Here is a 21,015-nt window from a genome sequence, read left to right on the forward strand (position 1 = left end):
ATGGATTTGATTCAGTGACAGCTTCCACACAGGGGACATTTCTCTGTCCATCAACAGAATTATGTGTCATGCTATCTCTCAGCGCTGCAGCCAAATTTGTTTCACTGTAAAATTTCATTTTACCATATGTAGGATATTTGTTTGCCTAATTGGTTAATTTGAGTTTCACCCTGATTTATTTATTTACTTTTGGGACCTATTGGATTTAATTGTCTGGGCGAGTTGTTGGAACGTATGTTGACTTAAACAGACCTGCTTGTGTACATGTGGGTGTATCATACGTGTCTGTGTGTTTTCACCCGGGCTGTCGGTACTTGTGAGATTAGACAATTTGTTTGGATTTCTACATCTGAACTGGTACCCAGTAGCACATCCTAGCTGGTGTGTGTATGCCTCTTTCAATGTGTGCCTAAGCTGCAGTTGCCGAACATCGGTGCCACGACCTACATAACCGTGGCGGTGCCTTATTGGCTAGCCACGGGAGGTCGACCGCTCTGCTACGCGTTGCAGAAACCACACAACATCAGAGGGGGGAGCTCGAGGACTGAGACACAAACACGCTGTGCCTCTCCTGACAGTCACAAAATGAGGGCTAGGAGAATGGGTGCGTGTATGTGTGTTTGCCTGAATGTGTGTAATAGGGGGCGAGGGGTAAAGGGTGAGGGTTGCGCCGAAAAGGGAAGGCGTGTAAAATGAAAAGAAAAAGCTATTTCACCTCTCTCACAACTCATGCAGACCCCGTTTTTCTGCTCGGTTGAAGGCGACACATTTTACTTCCCTCACCTACCTCTTTTCCTGCTTCCTTCTCTCTCCTACTCCTCTCTCTCCATTTCTCTCCTGCTCTCCCAGCAACCTCAGTTCTTTGTCTGTTGCCGCTATGGCTCCTGTTAGATGAAGGGATGGCGAGATAGAGGGTGAAGGAAGGTGGTGGGGGGTTGCAGATGGAGGGGCATGGTGAGGTCGGTTTGGAGACTTGAATGGTCTTTACCTATTAACATATTCCTTTTCCTCAGACTGGCAGTCTTTCAGTTGGAGAATTTAATAAAGATGTACCTTATCAAAGAGCACTACTAAGACCAAGTACCACCAGTAATACATAACAGTGCTGCTCAAAGCCTACTAATCTGCCCAGTGTGTGCATGTGTGGATGTGTGCAGGCGTAGGTGTATGTGTAGGCACATTTTTACCGACTGGTATTATCTGCTTGAAAAATCAGCTGTCCAGCACAAGCCTGCACAAAGCATGCACTACTGCTAGCCATAAACAAGCTCACATGTATGGACATGTGCAAAAAAAAGCGTCTACCTGTGTGTAACTAATAAAATGGCAGGGAATCGCAGCTTTGAAAAGCAGATACCTTCATAAGAAAACTCAAAATCGTCCGCTTGTCGCACCCTTCGGCAGCGTAGACACTCTGCTCGTGATGAAAAGGCGCACAAAAGATAACTTTAAGGTTAGGTGTAGCAGTGGATTGCAAACACACCTACATGTAAATCCAGAGTTTTTAAGAAGATATTACTGTCTTCGTTTTAGAGAATCATTGTGTTCCAAACTGGAAATGTCCTTGTCACTTTGTTCCACACAAACGCTACGAGCGCACCTCAAATGGCTGCAATTTGGGGTTTTTTTTTTTTGTTTGGTTTTTTCCCCAATTCAATCTGTGGCCATTGATGAAATACGATAACGGACATCTGAGTGCGGGGACATTTTGATAGCACTGAGCTCATTAATATCTTCTGAATTGTAATAGATTTTTGTGTCTGTGTTTTTGCCAGGTCACTGTGTGCCTGCGTGCGCTTGCTTCTGCATGTGTGCGAGTAAATGAATACACAAGATTTTCTGTGCCAACTAATTTGAATGCATCTGACAATGGAGATATGCAACATGGTGCAATGCACTCACTCATAGGCAACTACCTTAGACGTTCTATTGCTCACTGTAACCTTTCCTTCATCCCTAATTACTGTTTCCCAGAAGTAGAAAGGGATGAAGGCAGAGAGGGAAAATGAGAGAAAGAGATTTATGCATTATGATGGCAAAGTAGCACACACACTAATGGCTCTTAATGGGCTTGAGTTGGCCACAAGATGGGTGGATGAGAGGAGGAGGACATGGTGACCTCCACTAAAGTGGTGGTACTTCACCATACACCCCCATGTGCTGTGTTGCACGCATGCATACACACGCACACGCATACACACACACGCACACCCCTCGACCCACTTTGGAGCACTGCTCTAAGGTGAAGCAAAAGGACACAACCTGGACAGGAAGTGAAATAAGGGGCTGCGCTAAGTTGTGAGATGAGCAAAGAGCAACTTTGGCAGAGACTCTTAAAATAAAGGAGGTTTTGGGGATGCAGACAGTTTACAGCAGCCTTCAGTTTGTGCAGGTTGTCACAGAAGCACACTTAGAGCTGCTAGAGGTGATGCCAGTTTGAAAAACTCTTGCTATAACCACGCCTCAGTTTGCGTGCAGGCTCGATTTGTTTTAAATAAGAGATGGCAGCCGATTAAAATCCTATGCAGGGAATCTTTGATTGTTCCATATCAATGAACATCACATAATTTTTACTGTGTCTGTTAACCAACTGACCTATAACTCTATAAATGCTTTAGTATAGTCAGGCAATAGCCTTCCCCTTTTTCAGATGCTTATCATCATCAGCCACACAAAATTCAGACAAATAAAGTGCATAATATGTCATTCAGTTAGGCTCACATCTAAACCCGTTAGTGTTTAGATTATGTGAGAGCCAAATGTTTACCATTAAGCCCTGAGGATGTGAAGTTAGTGGACAGCTACTGGGGTGCTTGACTCCAAAACCTACAGCTGCCTTGCATGAAATCAGAGTGAATCAGAACCATGTATATATGTTTGCGTGTGAGTGTGAAATGTTATGCGGTGGTGATGAAAGGTGACATGCTGAAAAGATGACAGTGAGTCATAAGTCTATGCCGGCGCTGATTCACTTTGTGTGTTTATGTGTCTGCGGAGTGCGACAGAGACGGGAAGAAGACATCATAGTGACAGGATGTCAGTCAAAGACAGGGCGGGGGTTTGTCTTATGAAAGCCAACTCTGTGTCCTTTAATTTTCTTCTCCACCCTCCTTTTTCATTTCCTCCTTATCCCCATAATTCCACCTGCGAGCTGATGAGGGTGTAGATGGAGCCATAAGTGGGGCGCTAGGGGTAGGGGGGGTCGGTCTTGGCCTCTTTTCTGTCTTTCCTTCTACCTGTCTATCCAAGCCATCTATTCCTGTCTGTCTTTCTGATGAGGATTTGAATCCTTGTGGAGGTCGGGTGTGTTCTTTCTACCAATCATGGATTGAGGCTGAACTCTAAAGGTCCCCTCAGGGAGTCCGTATGGTGGGAGGAGGGGCTGAATTACATAGGAACGTTTCGGGGGGGTCTCAGCATCAATGCATTAAAGAAGTCATTTAGTCTCATACCATTTTTGCATATCTGTGTATTGAGAGGAAAGCACACACGTATTTACAACATTTGCTTTTGATTGAAATCTGACTTTAACACAATTTTTAATCTGACCAATAACAAAGTCAAAACTGGATACATTACAGAGATTAATGTCCAGACCCCCGTGCCATTTCTTAATACTCCTCGCTATAGGCACACTTTGATCATTGCCAAAAAATGTATTGATCTTCGATCCCCAGCCCAACAGCTGGATCATTCCGATCGCGGCGTGTTTGCTGTTTGAACTCTAGCACACAAACTGTTCAGCTATTAGTTTGCCCTTGCCTCTTCCTCTGCCGCCCCCCACATGCCCTCTTGCCGACTCTTTTCTCCCCTCTTTCTCCCCCGCCTTCTTTGCTGCTCACCAATAATCACAACAAGCAGCTGTATCTTCAGAGAAATCGTGCCTTAAAAATCGAGAGTTGTCCCCTCTCTCGCGCTCTCTTTCTGTATGTCTCTCTTTTGCGCACTCTGTTTCTCCCCCCTCTCTTTCTTTCGCACACTCTCCCCTCTCATCTCCTTTAGAGAGCGTTTGGACAATGATATCGCTGGAAACAGGCAGAGTCTGACAGAGTTGGTAATAATGAATTAAGTCTGTAGCCTGGCCCTGACTCTGAAATTTAAATTATAATTACTCCTTTGGGGATGGAAGGGGTTATTGCCAGAGAGAGAGAAATAAATTGAAGTGAAGTGCATTTCCACTCTGCTTTTAAGACATGCCGACATGCTACTCAATTTGGCCCGAGTGTAGGTTTTCTATGCATGTGTTTATACCTGAGAATCTGGGTGTGAACAAAAGCACAACTTTGCGGTTGCGTGTGTGCGCGAGTGGTCACGCCTCGTGGTCGCGCCGATGATCTCCACAGGTCTTCGTGAGATTTACAGACTCATTTTTACACAGTCATCCTCGTCCTGGTTATTGAAACTTTGTGCATACAGTGCATCCCTTCTCACTGTAGACTCCATGTGCTCTGTTTGCCTGCAAGTCATTCGTCACCTATTATGTTTCCTCAGCACATTATGTTTTATCATATTTTTCCCTATCTCTCTGTGTGAAGCAAACACAAAAGAGGCACATTAATATCAGTTAGATCTCAGTGTTGTTGTTGTTTCTTTTCACATTATCCATATAGAATAACTTCTTGCTCTGTAAAAAGCTAGTTTTCTTTAAAACAGAGTATAAATGTCTTTGCATTTGAGATAGCAAAAACTGTTGTGCAGTAACAATTGTAACAAACTCTTACCACAAATTTCCCTTTCAATGCTAAAATCTGTACAACTTTGATGTTATTCTACTTAATAAGATGTTTCTGAAATCAAAGACTCCTATTATTTTTGTTTGCTGTTGTCATTTCAGCACGGCTCCTCTACTTTACCGAAAAATTCGGTAAAATCATAACATTTAAAGGTAAAAAGTTAGGAAACACTTGAAATAGACATGCACAACTATTTCATTAAATTTAAATCCAGCCATTTCTCCACTAGACCCGACTCGATAAATGCCAGCTCTACATTTTCAAATAAAGGCTGGTAAAGGACATAATCTACCCTTTCCTCTCTTTATGAAATGTCAGGCTATTGACATGCCTTTCACTTCGGTGCTAATTTGCCATCCTCTTTGACCTTTCACCCCTGTTTCTGGGATGTTTCAGAGCCTCTGGAGGTCATTCCACAACCTGAAAGATGTCGGCGTGGTCCAAGTTAAGGTTATCAGGGCTGAGGGCTTAATGGCAGCAGATGTCACAGGTAAGACACTGACCTGTAGTCCAAACAACAGTGCTGTGCCCTCTGTAGTCCTCATTTGCTGTACATTTCCATAAATTAGTTTCTATATATAGATTTATTTTTAACTTAGATTCATGCTCATATATTTATACACTTAAAAAGTTTTGCTGATGTTTTGCAATTTCTGTTTCTGCTATCACAGTGAGCACTGCTAGAACATCTGATTGGTGACACTATCAAGACAAATATATATCTTTTGCTCTAAATAACTTTTGCATAATGTTCGCATCTAGACAGCAGTTTCCTCCACCAGCAATCTGCCATAAATCTCACCAAAGATAAAGTCAGGGCGTAATTTTTGTTTAAGGGATGATCTTTTACGAGACTCCTCAGAGAGAGTTAAAGTCGACTTTGTGCAGGACGCTAAATTTGTCTCTGCATTTTTAGAAAAGATGCAGGCTGCTCATTTGAATAATAGAGAAAAAGTACACATTTGAACCAACAAATCACTCTCATCCCTCCTCCCGCGCTCTCTCTGCTTGCTCTCTCTGAATCTTCCATTCTCCATTAATTCTTACTTTTAATTAGGTCTACAGTGGACAGGCCTAGTTTTTCACTCTGTATTATCTAGTAAAGGGAGAAAATGTGTGTGTGTGTGTGTGTGTGTAATGGCGAGAGAGAGAGAAAGAGAGTCTGGAGTTTTATTCTATTTGAAACATCCATAGTCCCATTAGCAAACACAGAGCGGAGCTGGTTGATTTTGGGTTATTGCAGGGAGCGGCTGGAGCAGTCAGAGTGCAAGCCAAATGGTTCCCTGGTTCATGTATTTCACTTGGAGCATAAATTTGCTCTGCGACCATATTGGGGAGTTCATCGTTTGTTTGTCTAAGCTTCATGAATTCCTCTCGGAATATAAACGGAGGAAAACTGCGGATTGTTTATTAGCCGTTTGTCTTTCAATTTGTCTTTGCCGGTTTGATACGGTTATTGAAAACATGTTTTTTTTTTTTTTTTTGAAGTATCTCTGTAGCTTGCGGAGGTTTGAAATTATTGCAACAGACTAACTTCACAGTAAAATATGACATGCCTTGGGAACTAGCGGTAATATTTTACTTAGCATGTGCTCAGGTTGGACTGGTATCTAACATTTGCAATAGTTTGGACGTTATAACATGGGATACATATTAATTAGATTAGCAAAGTAAAAAAAAGTTTAAAAGCAATTTAAATAAAAAAAATTTGGTTTCACTGGAGAAATGTTTTTACACTCAACATTACAACTTTTTTTTGTCATAGCCAGAGAGACTTAAAATTAAGACAGTTGAATGTAAAAATGCCTTTAAATTTGTATTGCTCTCGAACTTAAAAGCAAATCTTTTAATTTTGCTCCAGAAGCAGCCTAACCCCACAGTCAGTGGACTGATACTGATAACAGACAAGGCAAAGGGGTTGTTTTTAAATGACTTGTGCCTGTTTTGAGTCCGATGCTGTGTGTGTGTGTGTGTGTGTGTGTGTGTGTGTGTGTGTGTGCTTGTGTGCGTGTCACTGGCAGAAACAATAGCTCTGTAAGAGCCACATAAGAGCCCTCACCACATGAACACCCCATTTTAACAACGCAGACCAAGAGAGGGTCAGGAGCAAGGTGAGAGAGAAACAGAAGGACAGACAAACAGACAGAGACAGGAGAGAGAGAGAGAGAGAGGAGGTCAGCGAGCGAGAAAGAGTTCACCATCTCTCTCCCATTCAGCCAGCCCATCTCCTCTTCTCTCTTTTTTTTTTTCTTTCTACTCCTCCCCTCTCTCTTTCGCTCTCTCTCTCTCTCTCTGGCCATCTCTCTCTCTCTAATTGGAGTGTTTTTGTGGAGTAGCTCCACTCTAGCCCAAGTAGGATAACTGAAAATAGTCTCTAAAACCAACAATCCCTTTTGTCTGCCAGCTCTTGTCCCTCTGAGTGGATGCTATACTCTTAGAACATTTCAATAGTGAGACGCACACACACACACACACACACACACACACACGCATGCGCGTACCTACCGCAGCAGCATCACCAGAGACACAGAATGTGTACCCTGCCAGTGAAGTCTACATTTAACAACTTGAATGGTTGGTAAATATTGCAGCTCATATCGAGTGACCTGTTAAAATTAACATGGTAATGCACTGGTTTACATTTTAAAGCATGAATTATAATTAACTGTGATAATTCAGGGGCACGAGAGCGCCGTGCGTTGCCTCTACAACCTTAAACTCCTCACTGACTCCAAGCTTTCTCTGAGGCAATTACAGTATGCTTCCTCATTTTCTATACTGTATCCATTTGCCACTTATCTTAGAGCACTCTGAAATTAATTTGAGCCCACTTCTTGCTGCAAACCCTTCGCCACTGTCACAGAGATGGGACCCCGGTGGTGGTGGTAGTGGTGGTGGTGGTGGGGGAGCTTTACTCAGACATTACCTGGATGATCACTGAGTGGAGCTCAAACCCGAGCGTGTAATTGGTTAAGACAGCTGCCTCTGGTGCTGGTGGCCAGTAAGGTGAAAGTTCACCATCGGTAACAACTGGCTCTCTGCAGCAACACAGCCTGCCGTGTCATTAAAAAAAAAAGAATATTAGAGAGAAAATGGGGGGGAAGGGACGGACTTCTGCAGAAATAATTTCCATCTCCTAATTTGGGTGATTGCGTCTAGATTTAATCAGATTTGGTCTGTGGCAATGACATTATAATTGTGAATGATATGGACACTCTGGGATTATTAAGAAAGATTTTCTGCGAAAAAAGAAGTTTTTCACTGGTTTAATCATTTCAACCGTATTTAATTGTGGTTTAAAGAACAATTGCATTTAAAGAGAGACGGCGAGGTGTAAACAGAGAGGCACTGAGAAGCAGGTGCCCGAGCCTTTTTTCTTTTGTCTATTTTAACGTATCTTGTTTTCTGTAGAAGTCGTAGCTGTCAATATCCACTTGAAACACTCTACATCAATGGAGCGCCACAAACAGATATGAAAGGCAACGCCTCTGCCTCAGCATTGATCACAGTGACATTTACTTTGCACACCCACTAAATGTCCTGCCCTTGTCACAACATTTGGAGAAAATCACACTAATCGATGGCGCTCACACACACACACACACACAGATACACACACTCATTTCCTATGGCCTACAAACACAGGCGGGCACACACTTTTCAGGGGCTTTGAACTCAATCTCTTTTTTATCGAGTTTTATTATGCAACAATGCTGCTTTTCAGCGTTCAGTATTCCCAATACTTTCCCTGGAAATTTGCCAGGGAGATTTTTTTTTTCTCGTCTTTTTACTTAATGACCCAGCCTTTTCAAGTGATAGGTTTGAAAAAAACATTCGCAGCGGCTCCCGACAGTTTTTAATAAAACATAATGATCAAAGTCAAAATTAAGAGTTTTGTTGTTTTTTTAGTTCACTGAAGGTAGGTGGGCTGGCAAACATAGGGAGCCGGTCTCGCTGTTTTCTGTGTACAAAGAATTTGAAGTCTGAGATGTTAGTAAACAAATCGGGAATATATAGGACATTACTGGTTTTGATTATGATAGCACAGTGTGCTATTCTCAGGAGGAGGAAGCAGCTCCTTCTCTGTCTCTCTCACTTTCTCTCTACGCAGTTACATAACTGTAGTAAAGTTTTCTTGGAATTAATTAGCATTTATGAATATTCTTTATACTAAACCATATAACAATGATAAGTCTGTTTAAGTTTTAGTTTAGCAGCACTCCTTCATTTGTGATCCTTAATTTTCAGCGTGATTCAGTTCTTATAATAAATCCAAATTTGGATGTATGTTTTTACTTTTAATTACCATAAAATATTACTTGAAAACTAGTCCTCGAACTTAATCAATTTCGGTTTTTAATCATTTAAAAAAATCTTTTTAAAAGTGCTTTTATTCATCTCTCCATGTAAAAAATGCAGAAATGTTTTCTCTGTTGTTCATTCATCATATAGTTTTGACATTATGTGCTCGTGCCATCGTGCCGCTGCTCCCCTCACTGCTGTCTTCGGAGGAGCTGCGTTTCTCACGCTCCGTGACTGGCTGCCTTTATGTTCAGCTCACAAATTCTCGGGCCTTCAGAGCACCTCGACCTCTGTGTTCTCCGCACCACCCATTTTCAAAGTCTTCTCTGGCTTTTCTCTCTCACCCTTTCCTCGCCACTGCCCAAGGCGCAGTCGTCCTGAAGCTTATCTTCTAGTTGTCCATGGAGTCGGGATGCTGATAGAAATGACTTACAGCTTTTACACTGATATACTGTTGTATAATATTGGGGCTAAAAATGAAAGAATCATTTCATTACAGCTCTGATAAGTACAGGGTATTGGAACTGTCATGTGACATAAGGGAAGGATGCTACAGTATATGTCTTAACAGTATGAGGTATTTGAGATAAACAAAGCTGTTGGAATTACTTAAGATTCTCAATTTAATTTTATCTTTTCACTAAGAAAGATGTTCTTTCCTTCTTTTTGTTCTCGTTTTATTAAATTTTATTTTTATTTCTTTTTGCTTGCCAGGTAAGAGCGACCCATTCTGTGTAGTGGAGCTGAGTAACGATCGGCTGCAGACGCACACCGTCTACAAAAACCTGAACCCAGAGTGGAACAAGGTCTTCACTTTGTGAGTGACTTTAAGAGTGCCCGTATGTCTGCACGTTCATGCATGCAGGCAAAAAAAGTGACACGTATCCTTGAGTAAACTGTTTCATTAAAAAAGAAAAAAGTATATAGAAATTATTCAGTTTTTCTTGTGACTTTCATCAGCTCATTTGCTACTTTAAAAATATGTCCTGGACCATTTTGAGCAGTGAAAAGATCTGATCGTCTCACTTCTATGTTTAGATTTATATTTTCATGAATTTTACCAGGAAATCTATTTATAGTTATTATTTTATTTAAGTCTGTTTATATTTTTTTTGACAAGTAATGAGGAAATGTGAAGCATTTGCAATATCTTGTGTTTTATTATACAGTTTTTAGCCTGTTTTCTCTGTATTTAGTATTTTCAAAAGCCTATTTGTGATGCTCCTTCAGTATGTGTACCACTGGTGTTTGTCTTTGTGTATTGTCCAGTAATGTGAAGGACATCCACTCAGTACTTGAGGTCACCGTTTACGATGAGGACAGAGACAGAAGTGCAGACTTCCTGGGAAAAGTGGCTATTCCTTTACTAAATGTGAGTCAAAGGCTTGTTTCTGTGTTTCTTTATTTTTCCGCCTCCCTTGGGAAACAAAAACTAAAAATGAAAATGAGATATAAAGAGCAGAGGTTATTTTTTGCAGCTTTTACTTATGACACTGTTATTATTTCACGAAAGAGAAAGAGATGACAGGAGCGAGAAAAAATGGAAGAGAGGCTGAGACGAAATGGAAGAGAGGCTGAGACGAAAGAAGAGATTGATAGATGTGAAGAATGGAAGTTAGGGGATGAGAGACGATATGAAAATGACACTGATGGAGACGCTGAACAGTGTCATTTGAAAAATAAATGTATATATAGACATAAGCATCTGTCTTATATTCATAAAAATAAAGCCTGTGAAGGAACTGTGTGTATAATATACCCGTGCTCTGCTGTACAGTACGATTCCCCAGGATAGTTAATTTCTGTTTGACAGAGCTGAGCTGCAGTGGGTAATGAACAGGTACTTGTCAGAGTTGCCACAGTTGTTTTGGGTTCCCTGTCAGCGCCAGCAGCTGGGGTTCAAAGGTGGCCCGGGGAGCCGATTCAGCCGGGTATTGCCAGACAGACGCCTGTCATGTCCCTCTCCCACAGATCCAAAATGGAGAACGCAAAGCCTACGCCTTGAAAAGCAAGGAGCTGACAGGGCCAACAAAAGGGGTCATCTTCCTCGAAATAGACGTGATTTTTAATGCTGTAAGTCTTTCTTTTGCTTTTTTGAGCCTCCTCCCCGATTTTCTTTTTCTATTTTGCCCCCCACCCCCTATTATCCTCTCTTGTTCTCCCCAGCATCATCCCCCTCTTCTACGCTGCTGTTGTCTTTATTCTCTTTGCCACCCCCCTTCCCTCGCTTCCCGTCTCATCCCTCGTCCCTTGTCCCTCATCCTCGTTTTGGCTTTAATTATCGAAGACTCCCTCTCAGCAGCTTTTGTTCGCCCATTCACCATCGCTGTGTGTGTCCCTTTAGCGGCCATCTTGCAGCTTTCTCTCGCACTCTGTCTAGCCTCTGACATGGGGCACGCTCTATGCTTGTGCTGCCATGTTGTGCCAGTACACAGTCTGTTTAAAAAAAGATCTGAAACAATCAAGATATACTAATCTCTCTCTCACCATTTGCGGTTCACGCCGCCGCTTGTGTTTATTCCAGGTGAAGGCTGGTCTCAGGACGCTGATTCCTATTGAGCAAAAGTATATCGAGGAGGAGCCTCGAGTGTCCAAGCAGGTACATCATGAGCCAAACTGTGTCTTCTACCAATCCGCCTTATTTTTATCTGTGTCCACCGCCGCACCCCCTATTCTGCTTAACTGTCTGAAGCAAAACCAACAGCCCTGGTGAGTGGCATCTTGTAAAGCACAACAACTGTGTGGGCAAGATACAACAGGATGATTGAAGGAAAAACAGCATTTTGTTTCTCTTTTTTTCTCCTCCCTTTCCTCCTCTCCCTCTTCTCTCATCTCTACCCCCTCGCATCCACTCTGAGTGGTGAATAGAAATGTCAAGCTGTCAGCTCTGGGGTGCATAAGTAGATTGGCCATCCTTATAGTTGGCCCTCTTTGCCACTGCTGCTTTGCACTTCATTGTCACGCTGCTCAGTGTGGCGGCACCACAAAGAGATGAATAGTAGGGGCTGGCCCGCATCAGACGTGTCATATGAGTGACCGTTTGGGCTCAGCAGTCAGTGTTGCACCACGCACAGCCGAGCACAGCCCTGCCTAACATAGCACAACACAGACACCAGCTCCCACACCACCCTTTTGTCAGCCCTCCATCTATTCCCTTCTTTTCCTCACTGTTTCTGCCTTTGCTTTTTCTGATGATTCCCATCTTGGCCCACTCTGAGCTTTTTTATCTCCATTTCACCCCTGACACACAGAGATGACCCATGTCAGCGTCTCGCAATGATGATGTCACTCGCTGCTTTGGAGGGATTGCCCCATGAGGACTCTTTTGTGTGATAGCAGCTCCCCTGCTGTTGCTTGCTGCTCAATGAGTAGACACGAACTAAAAATAACATAAAATACACACACACACACACACACACTGCCTGACATCAAAGACAAGATTTAATTCTAATTATGGTTTTTAACATAACCAATAACTTATCCACTTTCATAAGTGATCGAAAAAAATAACTACAGACTGGGATTGACATAATAAAAAATGAATAATCTCTGTCTGGTGTTATAGCAAAGAAAAGTATAACATGTACATGAAGTAAACATGCTGAAGAATGTGCAAATGGATGATTTGAACTCTGAATGTGATCCTCTGATGTGGACATAAAGTAATCATAACCGTAGTTTGGCAACAAATATTGACACAGAGTGGAAACGAGTTCAAATCAGCTAGCATCAATAAATTGAAGCCACTGAACACATGAAAATCCTTATTCTAGTGCTGCAGACACATATTATATAGGCACTTTACACACACATTAAAACACACACAATTTCCCAAGGAGTAAAAGAATGCCCTGGAATATTTTTAAGTGCAAACTGAAGCGACAGTTTTTTTCCTGTGGGAGCACTTTCCCCTGTTGGTGACCTGATTGGGTGGTTGGCGTTCTTGCTGTTATGCTATTCCCTGAATGGCTGGCAACCCAGGGGGAGACCGCAGTTAGCCAGTTCTAGCTCATCTCTGGCCAAATGCCTGGAGAAACGCCCAGGGAGGAGAATCCAGGGACTGCTTTGGATTTTCTTTCTATTTTATTATTGTGCTAAACTTTATCACTAGGATAAGAGAGTTAAACAAACACTGTGAGTTAGCAGTGGTGGCCGATCCATGCCAAAACGTATATCGCTGTTTAAGTAGAGACATCACATCGGCATCCTCAGGGTGCTTTTAAGTACTGTGATGTAATAGTGAATCCAAAGTGAGGTCAAAGATGCAACTGTCGAGCTGTATTATGACGGCTTCATTTAATTTTTACAAAGACAGTACAATGAGACACTTTAGGGCTAGAAGATCGCTTATTAAGACTTAATAAGAGTATGTTGTTAATCAGCTATGGTGCTGATTAACATAACTTGAAAAAACTTTGGTGTTTTTTGCTAAATGGTGGTAATTTCTCACCTTAACTAAATGTGAACGAGAGAGAAAAGTGACCCCCTATAACAGTAGGTCACCTCAAGTGTCTTATCAGCGGGACTCTGACAGCTGTGCTTAGATGGATCGTTTTGCTCCCGTTTTATTTCCAACACATCTACCTGTCACACCGAGCCTCGTTCCCCCATCTGGTTGTTTACATACCGGATATACCATTTTCACAGTGAAGCAATAAATCACGCACAGCATGTTTACAACCCCATGATCCGTTCCTCGGTTTAGCACATTTTTGACCTTTAAACCCTCGCTTGCATAAACGTTTTACTTTTTGTTGTTTCCCTTTTTGTTTTTCGCCCAGTTGCTTTTGCGCAACTTCACCCGAGTTAGACGCTGCATCATGGTCCTGATCAACGCGGGCTGCTACATAAACAGCTGCTTCGAATGGGACTCTCCGCAGAGGAGCATCTGTGCCTTTGTGGTATGTGCATGTCCCATCAAATACACAGTAAATGTGGCATACCACACATAAAGCTGCACATTTACAACATGACAGGTAGATTTGTGTGTGTGCGCGTGTGTGTGTGTGTAATATATGTTTATTTCTTACGTGCAGTTGCTTGATTGATGGATCGTGCTGTGTTGTTTCAGATGTAATGTAGGGAGAAATTTGTACCTAAATGTAATTGCTCCTTTCTTTTGGCACTGGAAAAATCACATAACCTGTGCCTATTGATCATTCTAAATGTAACCATATATTTAACTGGTTGCACTTTGTGTGTGCGATAGAGACGTGCACACACCGCTCACCGAGAATGCAGGACCGTGTCTGTTAACAAAGCAAGCATCCTTCACTCATAATTTAACAGTCTAACGCAAGAGACTATTGATGTCTCAAGCACAGTCAAGCGCATCCCAGGCAGACTGTTACTCTCACTCTTAGATGTCACGCTGTGATACACTGGATTAAGTTTTTTTTCTGTTCTTGTATTAATTGCACACATACACACACATGTCGTATACTTTATTTGGCACTATTGGCCTTGAGTCTCACTTACTAGGAGTAAGTGGAGGGTTGGTGTTGCAGCTTAAACACTATTTTATTAGACCCATCAGATGTCCAAATACTGAGAAAATGCAGCTACAATCTACTGAAGGGTGACAAGCTGTTCTTGCAGACAGTAGAAATTGCAGGCTCCTTCTCTCGTCGCCCACTGGCCTCGTCTTCATCCTCTCTCTCTCCCCCCCTGTCATCTGTGTCTGGTATTAAAAGGTGAAGTGTAATTGGACAGCAGAGCTATCAGTAAAACGACATTCTCCTGCAGGGCAGCGAGCGGCTGCATGGTGGTTTCTACCCCAAATATGACAGAGCAGACATTTAATCCTGTCTGGTTTAGTGTCCTGACTTAAGTAGCTACAGGACAGGTGGACCCAACTTGCCCCAGCCCTTTACCATTGGATCACAGAGCATCTTCAGCAGCAGACATTAGACATTAGAAGCATTTGGCTGGATGACATCAGTTTAATCTCTCCAGAGGGTTTACGTGCGCGCGCGCGTGTGTGTGTGTGTTTGCACAGCGGGTCACAGTGTCATCACAAGACACGGGTCAGAAGAGACACGGTATTGATCAGTTAACATTTTCCTCTTTGTGTGAGTGAGCACATTTGTGTGCAAGAGCTGGCTTGTGCATGTATTTTCTCTCATGTAAGACTGAGCTAGGCGGGAGTCCTTGGGTCTTATCTTTTTATAAATAAATGAATGTGTCAGACAAATAAAATGTCAAGGAATTCACCCAAAACAAGGTCACTTTAGAAATACCAATCTACATGGGGAGAGGAGAAAATATAGCCTTGGACAGCACAGCCTCTGTGTCAGCACATCCAAACAGATGTATGTGCCTTGTATAGATCCTCCCAAGTTTATTTTTTAACACAGTGTGTAGTATATCCATTTCTAACAGTTCCTACTATTCAAATTCTGATTGGATTCAGGAGACGAGGAACGATCTATCTGGGCCAAGGACACAGTGTTTTATAGTTTAGAGAAATTCAGAAATTTAGGTGTCATTGTAGTCCACCCACCTATCCCCGGCTCTTTTGGGAGTCTGTTAACGTAGGAGTGAGCACTTAGCTAAAAGCATCAGAGTATTTAGGGCCTCTCCTCTACACAGGTATTCCCTCCCTCCCCTCCATTTCTTCATCCCTGTCTCATTTCTCCCTTACTTTGAGGGGCCTCTTAATCACTTCACTCATCTCTTTAAGTGGGTTTTTATGGGGGGCCATCTGGCCAAGGTGGTGCATTCATGAAGGTGTACTGCTGTGTGTGATTATGGGCATGTGTGTCTGCATACATGTGCACGTGTGTTTCTGTCTGGCTGTCTTTTTTTTTTTAAATCCAGATGTTAGACTTAACTTTCCAAACATGGCCATAGCTAGAGAGGTGAGAAACTTACCAACGTGCGCACTCCTTAACTGCTAAGTGAGCCCGGGGGGGAGCAAATTTAAGCGTGCTCGTATATATTTTGTGAACGCAAGAGTACATCATTGCAGTTGTCAGACTGTGTCACTGCTCGACACTTCTTCCACAAAAACGATCAAAATTTTCTTCATGGTCTCTTACTCTCCTTCTGCCCAATTCTGAAATACCAGCCGCATGTACACATCATCCATTAGTGCCAGCTGTGTTTAGTGTGTGCATGTGTATCGTGTGTCTAGTGTGTATGTGTGAGAAATAGAGATATTGCATAGTGTCACATGCAGCTTTTCACTCTTTTCTCTCTCACACCCACACTGTTGTCACCCACCCATCCCGACAGTGAATCAGCCACCGTGGCAGCTTTGCCTGAGGCGTTGGCACAATGGACGGGACTGGAGTTACCTCCTGTCCTGCATGATGGGTGGTGTCTGTGTATTTGTGTGTGCGTGTGTGTGTGTGTCTGTGGGTGGTGTCTCCATTCCCCGTCTCAGGGTTAAGCGTCTGCTTCCTCTCTCCACACCTGCAAGCTGAGTGTCTCTCCGTTCTATCCTTCCATGCATCCCTGTTCTTCTTTATCTCTCCCTCCCCTCGGCTTTTCCCTCCCGGAGAGTTGAGGCCATTGTCGGGCTGAGCGGTGTAGGGTTCTGTTCTCCTGCTGCTGCCAGCTCTCCCCACGGCCCCTGCAAGACAAGGCTGTTATTGCCCCAGGGACCGCAGGCCTCAGCAGCTCTTCCTCCAAACAAATTTGCTGTAACTTTATCTGCAATTGGGCCCTGAATTGGGAGCAAATAGAGGCAGCTTTGTGAAGCTCGGGGAAGGGCGAGGGCAGCGAGCTGGGGGTTGTTGGGGAGGCAGGGGAAATGATACCGGGCTCTTTTATGTCAGGCAAAGTAGGACTCTTATCAGGAAGAGAGCCCAGACAAGGGAGCTACTTCTAGAGGAAACTGGAGCACCTATCACCTGCTTTGCATTTAGATAAAAATTCACCCTGCTGAAATAAAAAAGGGGGGGAAGCAAAGGCAGGTACAGAAGCAACTATTGGAGTGTATATGTGTGTGTGTTTGCACATGTCTGGCTGGTGGTTTGATACACAGTGCGAAGACACTATAGTAGTCAGCAGTACACACCACTCCAGGTCTCTTTAAATTGCTCCTTTGACTCCCCTTCAAAGAACCTGTCTAACTTTTAAAAGTTTTAAAGTTAGGGAGTTCGTCTTTGCCCACAGCAAGGGACAGCTTTGAAAGATATGCTTTCACGTTTCACTGTTCTCCTCATTTCCAAAATGAATGATAGTTGAAATGTAGTGGCACGACTAACAGAGAATACCAAGTCAGAGTTTAATCACCAGAGATGGAGACTCAACAGAAAATGTGAGGCCTTTTGATACGAAGTCGCGATACAGCACCCTTATTTCTAATTGGTACCCGTGGGAAGTTGTAGCATTGTGATCACAAATAGCACAGGCTTTATTGTATTGTTGTAACTGTGATGTTGCAAAATGACTGCCTTTGACACAACAGTTTTAGTGATTTTGAGCTTCCTTTTTTATTTCGATTGAACAGCATTAATTGTGCTGTGGATCAATGTTCTGCATGAGAACAGCAGGGGGCAGTCTAGCACCACCGAATGTTGTTGTGGGTCTGGTCAGAAACAGGACACAGTCTCCCTCCCTCTTGTTCCCTCGAACTTAACAGGACTTCTAGTTGCTATCTGGCAACACTTAGTGCCAGCATGGAAATTGATGTAAGAGAGATAAAGGGGAACTCTGAAATCCAAACTTCAGTTTCACTCCACTGAGACAGAGCAGGGGGAAGTTAGCCTGGTGTGTGGTTAATGTAAGCCAAAGCACTGAATATTACCCTCCCACAGTGCTGCGGCAAAGAGCCGCAAGGACGCGGGTTGTGTTTTGAAACAAATAAAGCAACTCTCAATGTGCCGCACTAAGTGCTTGAATAAATCATTTTGACTATCTCTTTTGTTAACATTTTTAATATAGCTTATCGTGCTTGAATATTTTAATATTAATAGAAAGCTTTAAACATTACAGCTGGAATGAAATCTTAACTACACAGATGTGTCAAAATAATTTAAGTTCTGTTTAGTGTTTTATTTTCATTTTAGCCAAAATGTTACAAATAATACTGGCGTGATTTTTGCTTTGTTAGTTTTGTAATTGTCTTTTTTAATTACGCATCTCATTTCAGTATCAGCCCATACTCAGACGTGAAGTTAGCCCATTTCAAATTTAGCCTTTAACTATATCTAAGCTGGTTTAGCAGATTTGACAGTGGAAGTCCTGATTTCACTTTGTTTTGTGACAGGTGAATAGTTTTGTTCCTGGAAATTTATCGCATTTCACTGAAGATCACTGAAGCACAAATAATGATTAGAAGAAGAGACGGACTTTTGTTTTGACTAAACGGATTTGTCGTCTAAAAGTAAATTCTTAATTTTGAATTGTTTTCAAGTTGTCACTGCCGACAGTAGTTTTGGTGGCACAATCAAATATCCATCACATAAGAAAAAAAAAAGATGTAATTATCAAAAGGTTTGATAATTACAGAAAATATTTGTTACAGGAGAAGTAAAAACAGGGTCCAAGTCACTTTTTATAACAAATAGATGTAATGTATTTATTTACATACTCGCTAAACTAAATCAGAGAGCGTTCATAATATGAATAATACAGAAAAACATAAGCAAAGAAAGACTGTGTTCTTATATTTTAAGAAAAATTACATTACCATGAATGCAGCATTAATAAACAAAGCAAGAACGGGATGAGCATTCCTCGTGTGTAGTGTTCAGATATTCACTGTGAACCATCACCGGCCGCTACATAATGTATCTGTGGCCAGAAAGGGTCATTTACAAATTATTCCCGTAGACCACATCTGGAGCTTCATCTAGCTTTTTCCCCCTTTCGATCCAACATGTTTTCGTCCTTTTTTTCCCTTTTTTTTTTTCTTTTCCCTCCTCTGCTATTTTCTGGTCACTGACATCCACAGCAGGCTTCTTCCCACTCCCTATTCTCCAGGCGAAAAGCAGCGAGCGACGGGGGGTGACTGTGATCGCCCGGTGGAAAGGTCCAGGCACTGTAGGGCCCCATTGCTGCCCGGCCGGTGGGCACATAGACTGTGCAGGGCCGGCCGCTGCTGAGCCGGGGTGTCCGGTTTCTCTAGCTGCCAGTCAAAACTTCACCCTCAGCCACCTTAACCACCTGGAAGAGGAATAAAGGCAGATGACAGGTTAAATAGCCTCTGACAAATAGAGAAAAGAGCAGGAATTTATTTATTTTTTTTGAAAAAGAAGATTTCAATGTTTAAGAACAAACATTCGGACAGTAAAATACAAGTTAATTTTCTGCTCTGTGATGAAAATGTGAGTGAAAAGACTACCACACAGCAAAGATTTTTTAAAATGCATTGTTCTGTATTCCTACTGTAAGTGGTATTTATAGTAGAGTATAGAACAGAGCGTGTGAAGACGTTTATAAGTATGCAGTTATTAATAGCTTCTACTAGAATAGTTTCAAAGAAATGTGCTCCTCTGTTTGCTCAATTGAAGTCAACTTTCTGCACCTCTGTTGCACATTTTTGTAGTTAGAAATTGTCGGAGTGTTTATCTCCGTTGCAGATCATACAGATTTCTAAATTACAGTAATTTGGAGCAGATGGATAATTTTAGAATAGTTATATTTTGTAGGGAAAACGTGCGCAATGGTGTTATTGTGTTTGTCTGTACGCAAGTTTCTGCTGTCGAGCTTTTTCATGATCCTAACAGCGTTTTCTGATGAGTGAAGGGAAATTGTTGTGTTGCTTATTAGTATACAAATATGAATTATTAAAGATGTTCTTTCCAGTTCTCCTACACAGCTGTATCAGAGAGAGACTCTGCGTATGTAACAAAGTAAGTTGAGCCTGAGAGAGACGGAGAAAGACTGCGATCCTTTGGGGAGATTTGCCTGTTTCACCAAGGCCATTCAGGTTTTATTTGAAGAAGAAATTTTGCTGTGAGCATTATGCAAATGTACTGGACATTTCTAATGTTTAATTTATGTCTTATATTTTTTTTCTTCCTTTTTTTTGCTTTGTGGATTCAGCGTCTGTTAGTTAATTTTACATGGAGTTATAATTCCGCTCTAAAGTTTGGATACGAGCCTTTCGAACTTTTCCATGAAGTTGGAAAAGTTGAGGATAAAAATTTAATTTGTAAACATGGTTTTATTGAGAGGGGCATGTGTTTTGTCCGTTGTGACGTAGCAGTCGAGTGTGTCTGTGTTTTTTAATGTTTGACTGGCTTTACTACAATAACAACAGCCTGGAATGCACTATGGTGCTGAGATCTTGAACCTCTCACTCACATTAACCCTGTATTACACACATACAAAGGCAGATATTAAGCAGTGTCGTTGTTGATAATTGAGCCTGCGCTCACTCTTGCCGGTGTTTGCACAACCAAGCAGGATAAATCAGAATTGGTAGACAGACATTATATGAGTTTTATACAGTAATAATCTCAATTTCATCACTTTTAAAAGTTTGTCATCAACACTGATTGTTAAATAAGGTTGTCTTTCCATACACAGACTAATTAATTTCAAATCTGCTGTGCCCATATTTGAAATAATGGATTACTCGTACTTGAATTCAGTGAATATGTTTCACAGCGAAAGATTAAGCATTAGGCATGGTTTGCATTTTCGGCATTTGTTATAATTGCTGCAGTTTTTTTTATTATCAGTCGCGACAAATCTCTGTATACTTGAACATGATATTATTCGATAAGATAAATATGCTTTCGCTCTATTTATTTCTGACAGATTTTGTTTCCTGAAAAACGCCCCGTCTCAACCTTTCATTTACAATCGACAATGCTTTCTCACAATCTACACAATGCTGCCAGAAAACATCAGCCTTCCATGATTAGCAATTTTACTTTCCCACACGTATCTTCCCAACCACCGCAGTAATCTGTTGTCAGAGGCTAAAGAGTCCTGCCAAAACCAGAATACAAGGTTTTAGGAAAGGTTAATTTTCAGATGGTACTTTTCTTGTTTGGTGATGAGAGGGGAGGTATAGAGG

The 21,015-nt window shown here is 42.0% G+C and overlaps 1 protein-coding gene across 7 annotated transcripts in view; it reads left to right on the plus strand.

The window, feature by feature from the left end:
* Nucleotides 1-21,015, plus strand: part of mctp1a (multiple C2 domains, transmembrane 1a) — a 128,467-nt gene that overhangs the window by 72,291 nt on the left and 35,161 nt on the right. For all 7 annotated transcript variants that reach the window (XM_005922809.3, XM_005922810.3, XM_005922811.3 and 4 more), the window contains 6 exons: nucleotides 5,130-5,223; nucleotides 9,750-9,852; nucleotides 10,305-10,407; nucleotides 11,007-11,108; nucleotides 11,560-11,634; nucleotides 13,817-13,936. In XM_005922809.3, the coding sequence (XP_005922871.1) occupies nucleotides 5,130-5,223; nucleotides 9,750-9,852; nucleotides 10,305-10,407; nucleotides 11,007-11,108; nucleotides 11,560-11,634; nucleotides 13,817-13,936 (597 nt within the window). The remainder of the gene's footprint in view (nucleotides 1-5,129; nucleotides 5,224-9,749; nucleotides 9,853-10,304; nucleotides 10,408-11,006; nucleotides 11,109-11,559; nucleotides 11,635-13,816; nucleotides 13,937-21,015) is intronic.

The sequence above is a fragment of the Haplochromis burtoni genome, unplaced genomic scaffold (assembly GCF_018398535.1).
Source record: "Haplochromis burtoni strain Fernald_Lab_line unplaced genomic scaffold, NCSU_Asbu1 Contig_63, whole genome shotgun sequence".
NCBI lineage: Eukaryota > Metazoa > Chordata > Actinopteri > Cichliformes > Cichlidae > Haplochromis > Haplochromis burtoni.